The 14,697-nt window shown below is 43.5% G+C and overlaps 1 protein-coding gene across 4 annotated transcripts in view; it reads left to right on the top strand.

Moving 5' to 3' along the window:
* The first annotated feature begins 433 nt into the window (after positions 1–433).
* The window catches only part of SMOC2 (SPARC related modular calcium binding 2), a 140,133-nt gene continuing 125,869 nt past the window's right edge, over positions 434–14,697 (top strand). For 2 of the 4 annotated variants that reach the window (XM_061471357.1, XM_061471353.1), the window contains exon 1: positions 435–1,098. In XM_061471357.1, coding sequence (XP_061327341.1) covers positions 1,024–1,098 — 75 coding nt within the window. In that variant the 5' untranslated portion in view covers positions 435–1,023. Of the gene's footprint in view, positions 1,099–14,697 lie in introns of all 4 variants that reach the window. The other 2 variants (XM_061471354.1, XM_061471355.1) reach the window with 2 other exon arrangements.

The raw sequence follows: 14,697 nt of genomic DNA, 5'->3' as shown, positions 1-14,697 counted from the left end.
GCAGGGGCAGGCAAATGCCCTCCTGCCGAGCCAGTAGACCTGGCAGCCCACTGCGATGTCCTGCTGCTGGCCCTGCCCCTCAGGGCGCTGTTCTTCGGGTTTTGCCCCGCCAGAAACCTGGCTGCCTTGGTCCTTGCTCCTCTCCCTACCCCGATGGTGCACCGGCTGGGCGCAGCGGGCGGGCGGCGGTGCCACGGTCGGGGCTCAACGAGAGTGTGTCGGGGTGCATAGGGGGGCCTCCCATCTCCTCCGCCCCGCGCCAGGGGCTGTCAGTATCTGCACATGTTGATTCAGCAGGAGACGTGGGAGGAATGAACCCTGCGGGGGGAGCAAACCGGCGCCCCCCCGGGAGCACCGGGGAGGGTTAATCGTCGAGGACCTGTGGGTCTGGGAGGAGAAAGCGGAGGCCGGGCTGGGGAGGGGGGAGGATAAGAGGAAAAGGGGAAGAGCGGCTCGGTGAGGTCGCACACCGCCAGCCTCCGCAGCTGCGGCAGTGCCCTCTCCGGGCTCCCGCCGGCGCGGATGCTGGAGGGGTAGTGTGAGAGGATTCTCCTTTCCCTTCCAAATCTTTTCCTCCCGTACTCCCGCCACCGGGGAGAGGAAGCGGCAAGGGAAAGACAGCGATTCCCAAGGCTAGGCAGCAGCCCGTGTGAGGCAGAGGGAGGCGCGGCGCCCCGAGGGAGGCGGCGGGGTCCGGCGGATCCCCCTGGCAGTGCCTGCTCGGCAAGACGGCGAAAGGGGAGAGGCTGTCTCGGGAGCATCTCGGAGCCGGGGCTGGCTCTTGAGTAGCGAGGGAGGGACACGGAGAGAGGGAGAAACTGCCGCCTCCCTGCTATACACCCGTCCCCAAATTACAAGGGCTGCGGTGGGGAAAAGAAAATAGAAGACCTAAGCTGGGACCTCCCAGCCGGAGCGATTGAAAAGGAGCCAGAGTAGGCGTCGGGGAGGGGGAGCGACACCCCAAGGAGAGTCCCCCTCCTCCGCTTCCCGGAGCGGCTTCGTGCCCACCGGCCCTGCCTCAGGATGTGGGTGCCGCTGCTGCTGCTGCTGCCGGAGCTGCTGCCCGCAGTGCCGGCCCAGAAGCTCTCCGCCCTCACGGTAAGCCCCCCCCTCCCACCGCCGGGCGCTGCTCCCCCGGGGCGCACCTGAGCGGGCCGGTGCGTTTCTCCGGGCGGCGTGCGCTTCGGCTGCCGGGAGACAGGCAGAGGACGGAGCCCGCAGCCCGGCGGGGAGCCCTGCCGCCGCTTGTCCCGCACCGTGGGGCTCAGATTGCGGCTGGCACCGCCGCCCCTGCGCGTCTGTCCCGGGGAGCACACGGCCCGTGGCAGCTAAGTGAAAGTTTACTGTGGGTCTCCGCAGAGCTTCGGGCCAATGTTAATGTCCGCGTTAGTGCTTTTATTTTCCCGAAGCGGAATAGTGCTGCAGTGAGGTCTGCTTTTGGACCGTCTTGGGTTGACCGATTTGGCTTTATTTTTAATTATAAAGCGAAGTGAAACAAGCCTCTTTGGCTATTCCAGGCTCCGTGGTGCTAAACATGGAACTCTGCTTAGAGATGGGTGAGCCAATTCATTAGGCTTGCTAAATAAGCCATAAGCACTTCTCTAGCCAAGACTTGAGGTTTGCAGCTAATAGCTCGGTTCAGTCTTCTTGTAGAGCTTGCAGTGTTTGCAAAGCTATAATTAATGCAATCTGTAGAAATAAAAACATTTTCCTTAAATGTGTTTTTAAACAAGTGCTTGAGTAAACATAACGGACAGCTAGTACCTCTTTCAAGCTGTTTTTAAGTGTTTTGGTGAAGGCTCTGCCCTTTGGAGTTTATTATGCTAAAGTTACAGGCAGTTGCAAAGTGAAGTAGACCCTATTTTTCTCTAAGTCTTTCATAAAATTTCTGTAAAATACTGAAAGGTGGTTTCTTCTTGTCTTTTTTTTTTTTTTAATTTTTCTTTTCTTTTTTTTTTTCCTTTTTTTTTCCTTTTCGAGTGAAGGGGGATAGAGAAAGCTCAAGGACACATGGCAGTGGGGGATGGCTGAGCTGATCATACCTGAAATTCTTGAGAAAAAGTTTTGCTCCTTATCTATTTTTTTTTTTTAAATGATTTGTAGATTCGAAGCTGCTAACTGGAACCTTGAAGGAATGAGTTTGCTCCATGAATTTTGTTTTGTGTGGCATTTGAAAGTGTGGGACAGATGGAGTCAAGTGATTCTCATCTCTTTAAACATCTCATTTGACGCACCCTTAGGCTGTCAGGTGATATGTACTATTATAGTTAACGGGTTAACATTGCGATTTAATTCCAAGCTCACTTTCACAAACGTGCAAGCAGCATTCACAAGAGATTAAATGTTCTATTCTTTCTTCTGCACATAAAAAAGTTCCAAATATCAGTGTGGAAGTAAACTGGAAATGCTACCAAAACTTAATTTGTCCGAGTGTGAAATAAGACTGATTGTGACTGTTTTATCATCTTTAAATGTTCCATGACCCAAATGATGCCAAAGTCTTTTAACAGATATATATAAATCACTGCTGAATCTAACTATCATTAGGCGAGTGGTTGCCTGCCTCACAAAAGGGAAGAAAAATCTGGCCAAGGGCAGTTGCGCAAACTCTTTAAAAAGTAAATGTCATAGACTTATTCAGATGTATTTGACTTCGGTGTAACCTGAGAGATGTCCGAAGTCCCTCTGTTACCTCTTTCACCCATTCAGAGTATGTGTTGTTCATCTCTGTACCATGTAGTAGTGTGCATCTTTATGAGCCATGCCCAGAAAAGTGAATCCTGGTGGATTCGCTTCCTGCTGCCAAAAAGTTAATGGTTTTGGAGATGTTATGCTTTTGGGCTGAATTAAGATTGAACATGTTGATAGGGGTAGCTAGCTTTGTTAGTCAAGAACTCTAGGTTCTCCTGGTTTTTTTTTTGCTGCCTGCACTCTTCTTTCAGAGATGGCTAGCCTGCATGAATACTAGCCAACATTAGAAATGCTTCCATAAATTGGATAATGAACAGACACCCGAGGAAGAAAACAGCACACATCATACGCTACACTCATACGCACATTTTTTTCATCTTCTGGCAAGACTAAACTTTGAATGAGGCAGGTTTATTTCTACTCTTTGTATACTTCCCTGTTTAAACAACAACAACAAAAAAGCAATGCTATTACAGCAACAAATACCATAGCAGTAAATCATTCTTTACTCCTTCTGTCATTTTGCTTACAGCTCGCAGACTGCATAACCCCTTCCTTCATATACCTTTCTTAATATTCACGGATAGTATCTGTATAAATAACCCAAGGCTGTGTAGAAAGACCAAGAAACTATGACTTTTATCACCTGCTGTGCCACTGTGTGGTGACAGAGAATTACCATTCTTTTCTGCACAACAGATAAAGATTTTGTTTTTATTTGTGGTGAGAAGAATAACAGAGAATGACTGGTATTTTCACAAGTAACTAGAGGCCATGGAGACAAAGCATGTTTCACTGTGGACCTGAGTTTCATGAAAGCTGCAGGATGATATGAGGAGGGTGAGCACATCCCTGATGGTATCTCACTGTCACGAGTATATGCACCTTGCTTGCCAAGCGGTGGAAATATTAGGGGCGCAGTCTCCTTAACTGCAGTGGTAAATCTGCTATAAGGTGAACCGTAGTGATGACACAATAATAAATTTAGACTGCATGAATCAGAGGTCTTATTCCTTGGCTGGGTGTTGAACAGCTCTGGGTTCTAAGTGATAAACTGCACGATGGCTGGAGAGGGAGCAGGGTGTCAATGTCTGTCTTTATACATATTCTCATCTGTCTGAACAGATTTCTGTGCTGTTTCAACTTTTATGTCCTCACTGATTTCAGACACAGAGCAAGTATTTGCTGTGGTTTAACCCTAGCTGGCAACTAAGCACCACGCAGCTGCTCACTCAGTCCCCCTTCTCTGCCAGTACACACTCTCAGTGTTGTAAACCATGACATGTAACTTCCGGAGAAGACTTTCAGTAGTTTACAGAGCTACTTTGTCAGGAATAATATTTTTGCATTTCACTGGGGCAGAAATACTCAGAACAGCCACCCATGTCTGTATTTCAGGTAAATGCATGATTGTCAGATGTTGGAAGTTTTGTGGTAGTCCACTAGCAAGACATTAATTTTCATACAAATAACACCTCCAAGAGACTCCTGATTGCCTAACTTGTGACTGCAGATCTGCAGGGACTGATGGGCATATAGCTTCCTATAACCTTGATGATAGCCATCAGGACAATTTAAGAGAGGTGGATTCATCAGAGTAGTCAGCAAGTAGTTGTGATGCACCAGGCAGTCTAGAGTCTGGTCCCCTGGTCTTTACAGCTATATCTAAAGTGAGTGTATGAGTGTTGTAACAGTTCTTTCTCTGCTCAAACTGTGGACTCAGTCAGCACTCACTTGGGTCCCTGTCTGTGTGCCAGGGTAGAGGAGGAACATGAGGGATGGGCTGATGCACACCTGAATCTTCATTTTGGAGCCAGGATGTGCATCACGGTCCATGAGTTTAGAAGTTCTTATGGGCTCACTCGGTTAGAGAAAGCCCAGGGCGACTTTGAGTTTGTACCAGTCTTGGCCTCTTGTCATCAGAAAATACTCTTTGCTAAAGTTGCTCCTAGACTCTGATGTTCTGAGTAGGAGCATATTGCAATGATAAACAAAGTGAGGGGAAACACAATATTCCACTTCTGAATTGCTAACTGAGCCACAGTTACAAATATACAGCCAAAGAGTATTACTTAGTATTATATTTATTGTTATTTCAAATAAACAAACATTGGCAACAGAATAATGGCTTTCATTCTGGGAAGGTAGGCTGAGAGCATTCTCATAAGAAACGGTAAGATCTGGAGGGACTCTAGCCAATTTGGCTGCTCCTGGTTTTTCCTCCCCTTGCGTCAAATACTAATTTAAAACATTCTTACATTCCAAAAAATACCTGAAGTATCCTGTCCTTTTGCCTTGTTTATGGAAAGGCAGGTAATAGTCTGCAATACTTGTAAAGTGTTAGAATGTTTTTGCAATGCTGAATTTTTATTCTGATCTGTTAGGTGCACGGTTTACTTCTGGATGTGTGAAACCGATGAGAGCTGAGCCTTATTGACGTATTAGAGGAATAGTCATATCTTGAAGATATACGTACTTTTGTTTTGAAACACTGTTTTAAAGAAAGCCCATTTTGTTGTTCAAATAAGTAAGTTTATGATCACTTCACTTACCAACACATTGTTTATGCTGTATTTTTGGAACCATCAGCTTATCTTGTATCTCAGTTGCCGTGTTGTGTGTGTGCATGTACTTGTACAAACAATAGTGCTGCTTATTTTAAAATCTTGATGACTTAATCTACAAACTCTAATTTTATTCTTTCAAAGCCTTGTCCTTCTCAATACTGTTTTGATCCTAGATCTTACAAAGGAAGAAAGTTCACTTGAAATCGCTTCTTGAAATGAACACCTCTGCCTGTCAAAAGTTCCTTTCATCAGAGGCTGAAAATTTCAGGGAACAATTGTTTCCTTTTTCTCCCTTGGCACAGGCTTTGTGAGTATTCAATAGCATTTAATGCACTAGATAGCTTCCACAACACTCACCAATATAAGATGGACCACTAAGGTAGTTCAGTAAAGCGAAGCTAAACACCATCAAAGCTTTCCAAGTTAAGGACCTATTTGGATGGCGTCTGCAAACACAAACATTTGGAAAAGTTACTCTAATTGTGACTGAAAAACCAAGACCATAAATAAAACTGTAAGTGGCTCCAGATCCTACCAGCATTGTTACTGCAAATGGGCATTGGTACAACCAAGGGTACATCAGCTCCGAAAATAAAACACTTTCAACAATGCTTCCTTCCAATAAACTCTCAAGACACTTCCCACTAAAAAAACAAAACCAAAACCTGGGAGAGTTATTATTGAAAGAGTCAGCAAATCTTTTGATCAGGGGTTAGAAGTAATTTTTCTGCATGCAGCCAACATAAACTGTACCTTATAATGTGAAAGATGTAATGGAGATGGCAGGTTGACTGCACAACCATAAGATTTTAAAACTGGAATTCAATAGGAGAAATGAACGTGGGTGGGGAGGCAAGAGAAGGACAGAGGAAACAAACAAAAGTGTAGACCATGCGTGTTTTGGCCAGTTGTGGTGCTTTCATCCATCCCCTATTGCCCACTGAATACCTCGAGGAACAGCTGTATGTATTCCTTGAGAGCTGGTAAACCTCAAGGTTTGGTTCATTTTGAGAAGCCTCCAAAGGTTTAGCTGCTATCCAAAACCTATCTGAACCCTGTTCATTTGGAAATTGGGCTACAAATCTTTTCAAGACCTGGCTCACTCAGGACTTCGCTAGTGTTTCCATTTCTTCGGCCAGACCAGCCTCACCACAGGCACAGCCATTTTCATGGTATTTTGGTACTTCCATTTCCTGTCAGGCCTGAGACCAGGAAGTGCAGAGGCGCCTGAAAATTAAAAACTGAGTAAGAAAGAGTTGGGATCAAAGGCCTATTTTTGAACGGCAAATGAAGGTCTGAGTTTGGTTTAAGAATGGCATTTTGTATCTGAACAAATTCATATGTTCTTGGGGAAGCTGCAGGATGAATGGAGGTTACATTTTGCAATGGATTCAGGGGTTTCCAAACATTTAGTGTTTTCTTTAGGATCAAACCCCAAATGCTTCGTAATTTTCTGGTTGATTCAATATCGTGTTTTGAGGTAGATTTTAAAATGTTCTGATGAAAGATTCACAATGAAGATCATTTCACGGTGAAGAGTTGGAATGCTTTCTTCAGAAATAACATAGCCAGAATGGTTTTTGACTGTGTGAATAATGCCTCCCCTCCTCTGCCCCTCTACTGTCTTCTACAACAAAATCCTGGCGATGCCAATCATTTTGATCTCTATGGCCCCGTGTAGTCTAATGGGATATGCTTCTGTTGATGTTTCTCTAGCCAGTTCTGGTTGTCAATTGATAATCGCTGCCTTCATACTTTTTTATAGGGATAGATAAAACACTTTCCAGTGCAACACTAGCCATGAGCCTGAAAAGAGGAAACGCTTCAGGAAAAAACTTGAAGTTTGCAATTGTAATATTACATAGAATAATTTATGCTGATGGAAAAGGAAGGATAACTTAAGATGCAGCAAGAAATTTGCCATGAGCAAAGAACTGAGCAGAGAAGAGCAGGTCTAGCTTTTTTTCCCAGCACTTTTCAGATCTTTGCCTAGTTGCCCCATTACATAGCATATTGGTCTGAATTGTAGCCATTGGTGTTGTGCAATGGTGTGCATGAAATACAAGGGTACAAATTGGTTATGGAGAGGTGAAAGCTACCCAAAAGCATATGGTTTGGTATTAGATTGATGTGGTAACACTTAGCAGCAGAGGGTTTCTTAATATGACTTTACCAAATTATGAATGGTCTTCAAAGAAGCAAAGTTAATGTAGCGTCACATCTTAACCACAGAACTTGCGAAGTAAAGTTTGTGTGGAATCAGTCCCCTAAACACAAATTTTAGCCAGTTCTTGCAGAAGAAATTGCATTGGTGAGTTAGTAACTGCCCTTCAGTGTTTGTTTTTTTTTTTCTCCCCTAATTTATTAGCTTTTAAAAATGGTCACTAAATATTTCATCAGCTGCTGAGAAGCCAGGCTAATAGAGAATATATCCTAGAATTCTTGTTGGGATGGAAAGAGAAAACGTTTTCTGGCGATCCTTTCCGGCTCTCTTCCTGGCTTGCTCAGTGTGCTGCTAGGAAACTTGCTCAAGAATGTTTGCCTCATACCTACCCCAAACCTAGGATTTTGTTTTCTTTCATTTTCTTTAAGCTGCTTGTTTTATCATCTTCTGAGTCACCGAGTAAAGATCTTTTTTACTTCTGTGTTACCTTAAATTTGTTTTGATGATGTAATAGTATACTTTCCGGTCCTTTAGGTGTTTGTTTTTAAACTGTATACAAATTAGCTGTTATACATATGCTATAAATCTTTGACTATCTGTCTTAGAGCACCTAAAGAGTACTTAAAGAAAAACTCCATTGTTCTGGAATGCTCCTTTTATTTATGCCATAGCTTCATGCTGTATTTTACAGATTTTTAGGATACAACTGCTGCTGTAAAATGCTCACAGTTTTTTGTTCAGGCTAGGTTTATCATACGTTTATCTATATTCTGACCTTTGTTCAGTATTAAAGCAAGATACTGTCACTGAATAAGCAGTGTAAATGGTCAGGAGCGGTCTGCACATTTTTTGAAGTGAAAGTAATGTCAGATAAAGAAACATTTTAATGCTAATCAGGATGGACTCACCACAGTCCTTGTAGCAAGCTGCAGTACAGAGAAAACCTGCAGACTGCAGGCATGCGTGGATGCCAGGGAGGAAAGGCAATGGCTCAGTTTCATTACTTTTCTCTTGCTCTTGGCTGGAATGAAGTGGAGGAGTGGTGGAGTTTAGTCTGAGTGAAGGTCTGCCATTGAGTCTCATTACTACTTTGAAGGAGGGCCAGAAAGGAGGGTGACATTTTGGTGGACACACAAACCATTTAACTGTATTTTCACCATAACATGACCATGTGAACAGAAATGTTAAGCCAGATCAAGTGTCCTGAAGCATCACAGAGCTCAAAGTGTGATCTGCCTTGGATCTAAATCATACAATCTAGAGAACCTTTTTCTTTGAAGGTGCTGCTCTTTACAGTGGCATCTTTCTGCTAATGGTAAAGCTTAGGGTCTGGGACCTCCTTCTGGAGAATACAAGGTGGAAATATGGCACTGGTGTCATACCAGAAAGGCTGAGTTACTAAAATGTGAGAGCTGATACATGCATGAGGCTGTGAGGCTGATACATGTGTGCCATGCTGGCTGCAGTGCACTTGCCTTCGTCTTGACTTCCTATAGTCATCCAAACACCCTGGGTTCCCTTTTGGCATGACGAGGTGAACCTAATGGTCATAAAAGGAATGTTATTATCAGAGGCAGGTATTGTAAGGACATGTTGAACATGGTTTCCGAACTAGCTTTAGTTCAGTTGCCCCAGTAAATATATTTGTCCTCATGTCCATCTGTATAGCTAAAGACTTATTTAATGCATTTAATCACAGTTTTTAAATCAGTTCTTATTTGCTTTAGCACCAACATTGATGCTACTTAGTGCAGCCAAAGGGGTGCCAATGAAGCTGATCTATGCTCTGTAAGGTTGGTCACTGTTTGCCAACTTTTTATACCAGTAGTGCTGTATAGCACTGCTCAAGACTGGTGAGTAGCCTTCCTATGGACTGATGTGCCTGTTAAGAGTGAAAAAATAACTTTTTTAAAGTAAAAATTTTTATCAAATAAATCATGTAAGTAAAACCTGGTCCCAAGTGACCTACCTTGTAACAGAAGAGAGTATATATTCTAAAGGTGCCTTTGTCCCTGCAACTGGATTCAGAAATAAAAAAGACTAGCAACAAAGAGACTAAAGAAAGCTTTGACTTGACCATACATTTATTTGTTTAGTAAATTATCTCCTATTTTTGAGAGGTAGCCGTCAGAGACTTCAGAGACATGAGTTTAAAAATCAGAGAGGGGAGTCTATACAGGTCTTTCTGCTTCTCTGCTCCTGTCCATTCCGTTGCAAATACAGCCTTGCGGCATCACATGCGCCGCATCCTCAGTGTCAGGGAGGTCACCTGTCTTCTGTGACACTTTAGGGATCCACCACGGGAGGGGGTACAAGAGCAGCACGGTCTGTTCGGTCCCGGCTGGAACGGAAATCTGAAATGGGAAACAAATCTCAACAGAAACTGTTAGAAGGTAGAATACCGTCTGTGGAAAGAAAATGTCTTTAATGGCATGGCTTGCCATGACATTAACTAACCATTAGACTCGTGAGAGCTCAGAGCAGGCTGGTGTGGACTATAGGGAAAATATGGCCTAACATATGAGCTACTCTTGACTGGGGGACACCAGGAGGGGTTCAAACTGCAGAAAGTGTATGACCTGTTCATTTCATTGCATTTATCCATACTGTTTCTTTTTGCGGCATTTATTACATGAATTCTGGTGAGAAAGACAAAACAAAGTGGACAACTTATTTTCCACACTGTATTTAATGGGATTACGTTTCCGACTGCGCCCTCCTGGGAAGGCAGTTTTCAAGCATGTCAAATTTTTGATAGATTTCAGCCTAAGTGGATTTAGTGGCAAATCTGAACTTTGAACAGGAGGTTTTATCTTTCCATTTTGTTTCCTCCTTGAAAGGTTCCATAAATTATGTTTCTGAGAGGAAGGGAAAGATTTTTTGAAAGAAGTGTTCATTTGGTAAATTGCTCTTCTGTTTAAGTTTCCCCTTTCCAGGTGCTGAGTGACCCCCAGAGCAAAAGTTCTGTCATTGCTTGGTGATGGACTTCCATTAGTTTGCAATAAAATCACAAGGCAATATTAATGCACTGATAATTGATTTCTTTCTCAAGGAAAAATGGCAAAAAGCACAGTTTAAATGTCTGTTTGTCTGCATCTAGTGCACTAATTTTCTCTAGTCCAGGATGGGTGCCAGTACTGCTCTTCTGAAATGTCTGTGTTTGTGTATGTTTATGGATGCAAGACCAGATGAGATCCAAGGTAATGAGAGAGTCAGAATTATTTCCTACTAGATGGCAAAGACAGATCTGACACCCAGATGGAATGGCTGATAGAGATTGCTTTCTGCATCTCAGTGGCTGCTGAAAACCCCACAGAAGAAGGATAGACACAGCACTGCTGCGCTAACTAGTGAGAGACTCACCGATTCACAATAAATGTAGTGTTGAGGTAAAACCAAAGAAAAGAGCTGGCAGAAACTGATGGTAGGAGCAAGGCCAGAGGAGCTCAAAGTTGCCCTCCTTTGTGACTCATGGTTTTGACTGGGCTGTCTCTGGCCTCTGCAGATCTTTCTCCAACCTTCTGCTTCCCCATACAGTTGATCTTCCTTCCATAGTACATCTTCTTCTTCAGTATTTATATGTCTTGCCTATTTGTAGACTGTAAGCTCTTTGTACCATGTTTTGGGCAAAAGAGTCTCATTCTTGGTTGGCCCTCTTGGTATATCATCATTATCAGGTTCAGTAATAAATAAGAGTAAATCTTGAATGACACTTGTTTACAGATGATGCTGAACACAAATAATAGAGGGTATATAAATTACGTCAGGCAAGCAGTTGTGGCCACAGTCTGCTTCTTTACATCCTCTACAGAGTATTCAGGCTGCTACTTCATTTTTCTTTCTTTTTTTTTTTTTTAAACTAATCTACCTTTTGTAAAGAATTGGAGCACTTAATTCAGCAATACAAGATGAATGAGCAAAAGGGTCTATTCCCTAGTCTTGTCATTCTGCTGGCCAAAGGGTTCTGCATAGCGCAGTGGGCCAAGCCTCATCTGCTTGGTATTTCCTGACTTGTACGAGCTTAGCGTTTCAACCTTATCATTGCCCTGAAGCTGGGGTTCTCAGGCTGTGGTATGTGTTTCCTTTCATGGTGCAAAATTCTTTCTGCCCTAAAGAAAAAAAATCCAAAAAATCCCTGAACCAATGCAGCCTGGTCTTTCCTTCAAAGAATAAAGGGAATGTTGGGATCTTTCTTTCTACTTTGGCATCTACTTCATCATGGAGCTGGAAATTTCTTTAACCACTGCTCTTCACTACCTTTTCTTGAGGGAGAAAACAAGATTGGTCTGGATGCAAGATACTAACATCCTGTGGTTGCAGATCAAAGAGCTGAGAACTGTTCTTGCTGCTGCATTCACCACCTCTTGAGTATGCTCTCTTCTTCTATAGCAGCAGCACGAAGAACACTCTGGGAAAAGGCTCTCTTGACAACCTCAAAATGTTGTTGAGCATTATCGAGGAGCACAGATCTTCCTATAGGCTACCAGGGGCTTCAAAAGATTACCCATCATCTGCAGTAAATTCCCTAGATTGCCATCTCCTAACTTAAGACTACCCATGTCAGATATATATGTGTATGCAGGGGTCTACTACATACATTCCCATGTAATGCTTTTCTTTCTTTTGTTTTCCAGCAAGGGGAAAAGCCACTTTTTATGTGGTTTAAAATTCCCATATGGGGAATTTAAATGGGATTAATAACCAGGATTTCATATTTTTTTTTCCCCTGGAGTTTGTGCAATTTGATATGCCCACTTTGATCTGAATTATTTTTGTTTGTGTGTTCTGGTCTAAAGAAAGGGATGATGCATAGGAGATTAGTATTAGTTTTCATTTGACAAGCTTTCTAAGTTGTTAAGTTTTGATTGTGTTGGAGATGCTGCAGTGCAGCTGTGTTTGGTAGCTGATAAATTTGTGTTACCTAAAGACTGAAGAGAACACAATCTCCCTTAAAATCTCAGATCAAGTCCACTTCAGGAACTGCCTCAGGCCATAGTTTGTTTTATTTTAGTAGCTCCTCTCTTGACCATTATCCTAAATGAAGAGAGAGGGCTTTTACTGCTTGAATTGTTTATTATGACAGAAGCAATCAAAAAGTTACACAGTTTCTCTCCTTGACACAAAACCAAATAATTTCTTAAAAACCTGCTATCCCGAGTCTTCTCTGCACTGCTGGGGGTGAGGACACTCCAAAGTGAGATTCATTTTACAACCGTGTCAGGAAATCACACTCATTTCATACAAGTAAGGAGCACCCAGAAGTGTTCAATGAAATTCGGTGGTTACAACTAGGACTAGTCCCATGTAAAAATTCACTGTTTCCACCTGACTGCAGTTAAAGCAGCGTCAAAGGTGCAGTGAAATTCCCTGGAGGGATTTTCATATATATGAGTTAAACATTAGAAAGAGTGTGCATGATGGATGGAAAAGCCTGAGAGAAATGACAAATCTATCAAAGCTGCAGAGGGTCAAAGTTCATATTCGACAGCTATTTTGTGGTATGCAGGATGTCTCTCAGGAAGAGCCCCGCAGCTATCTGCTGTCAGCAACAGCAAAGCAGGTGTGCGCTCGTGTCTGAGAGAGGCAGAGATAGATGCTTTCTGTTTCTCATACCTGGTGTTTCTCGTTTGAATGCAGGTCAACACCTTTTGAAACTCTATGATTATTTTTTTAATGTTTCTGGTTTTGCTAGAGCACTACTGTTTAGAGGAGTGAGATTTAGATGTTGTTAATAAAGTACAATTGGAGCTGATTACTTAATTTCGTATCAGTTCTTTGTGACTGGAAAACGGCCTGAGGGCTGTGTATGTCATATGCACACATTCTGTGTCCTGCATTGTTTAAAAAGAGGTGGGATGTGTGCCAGGTGTCTGCAAGGCAGCTCAAATAGTGGAACAGCGTGGGTGAGGGGAAGTGAGACAGTTTGCCCCCTTGTACGCTGTTTTTAGAGCTCAGAAATGGTTCTGACTCACCATGATGCAGACCTTTCTGATAAAGCTCCAGCTTCTGTCGTGGCCCTCTGGAATATCAGTTTGCTTTTGTATGCCTCATGTGATTTGAAGAGTAGAAATGTCTGAGACAAACACTCAACATAAGTAAGTTTGGAGCTCTCAGATCGTGTCCTGTGAGTCATGGATAGAGCTGCTGCAGGTGTAGCTGTACACATGTGCCAGAGGGTTTGTATGATGGCAATTCAAATATTCCACACTCTTTATAATGGATGTGTCCAAACTCCTCCACTACAGGACTAGTAGAATACCAAGTAGAATTGCAACCCTGGACTTTAGCAGGGCAAACTTTGGCCTTTTCAAGCAATTGCTAGGGGAAATCCCATGGGCAGGGCTGCTTGAAGGTAAAGGGGCCCAAGATAGTTGGTTGACATTCAAGGACTGCTTTTTCCGTGCTCAAGATCGGAGCATCCCGACACGTAGGAAGTCAAGGAAGAGGGCCAAGAGACCTGCGTGGCTAAACAGGGAATTGCTGGGTATGCTCAAGTGGAAGAGGAGAGTTTACAGGTCATGGAAGGAGGGGCTGGCCACTTGGGAGGAATATAAGGCTGCTGCTAGAGGATGTAGGAAGGCAGCTAGGAGGACTAAGGCATCCTTAGAATTAAACCTGGCAAGAAGGGTCAAGGACAGCAAAAAGAGCTTTTTTAAATACATGGCAGACAAAACTAACACCAGAGGCAATGTAGGCCCACTGATGAACGGGATGGGTGCCCTGGTGACAGAAGATAAAGAGATGGCAGAGTTACTGAATGCCTTCTTTGTCTCTGTCTACTCTGCTGCGGGCAGTCCTGAAGAGCCCTGTACCCCTGAGACCTTAGATGAAGTCAGGTCGACGGAGCGGTTTGCCTTAGTCGATGAGGAATGGGTTAGAGACCAGTTGAGCAATCTGGACATCCATAAATCCATGGGTCCAGATGGGATGCACCCGCGGGTGCTGAGGGAACTGGCGGAAGTCATTGCTAGACCACTCTCCATCATCTTTACCAAGTCTTGGGAAACGGGAGAGGTGCCTGAGGACTGGAGGAAAGCAAATGTCACTCCAGTCTTCAAAAAGGGCAAGAAGGAGGACCCGGGTAACTACAGACTGGTCAGCCTCACCTCCATCCCTGGGAAAGTGATGGAACACCTTATCCTTGATACCATCTTAAGGCATATCAAGGATAAGAAGGTTATGAGGGGCAGTCAACATGGCTTCACCAGGGGGAAATCATGTTTGACCAATCTCTTAGCCTTTTATGAGGAAATAACACGGTGGATGGATGATGGC

Source organism: Pezoporus flaviventris, unplaced genomic scaffold, assembly GCF_033815535.1.
Source record: "Pezoporus flaviventris isolate CSIRO_AGI_PZ_B2104156 unplaced genomic scaffold, CSIRO_AGI_Pfla_v1 ptg000066l, whole genome shotgun sequence".
NCBI lineage: Eukaryota > Metazoa > Chordata > Aves > Psittaciformes > Psittacidae > Pezoporus > Pezoporus flaviventris.
This window is presented reverse-complemented; position numbering and strand designations above follow the sequence as displayed.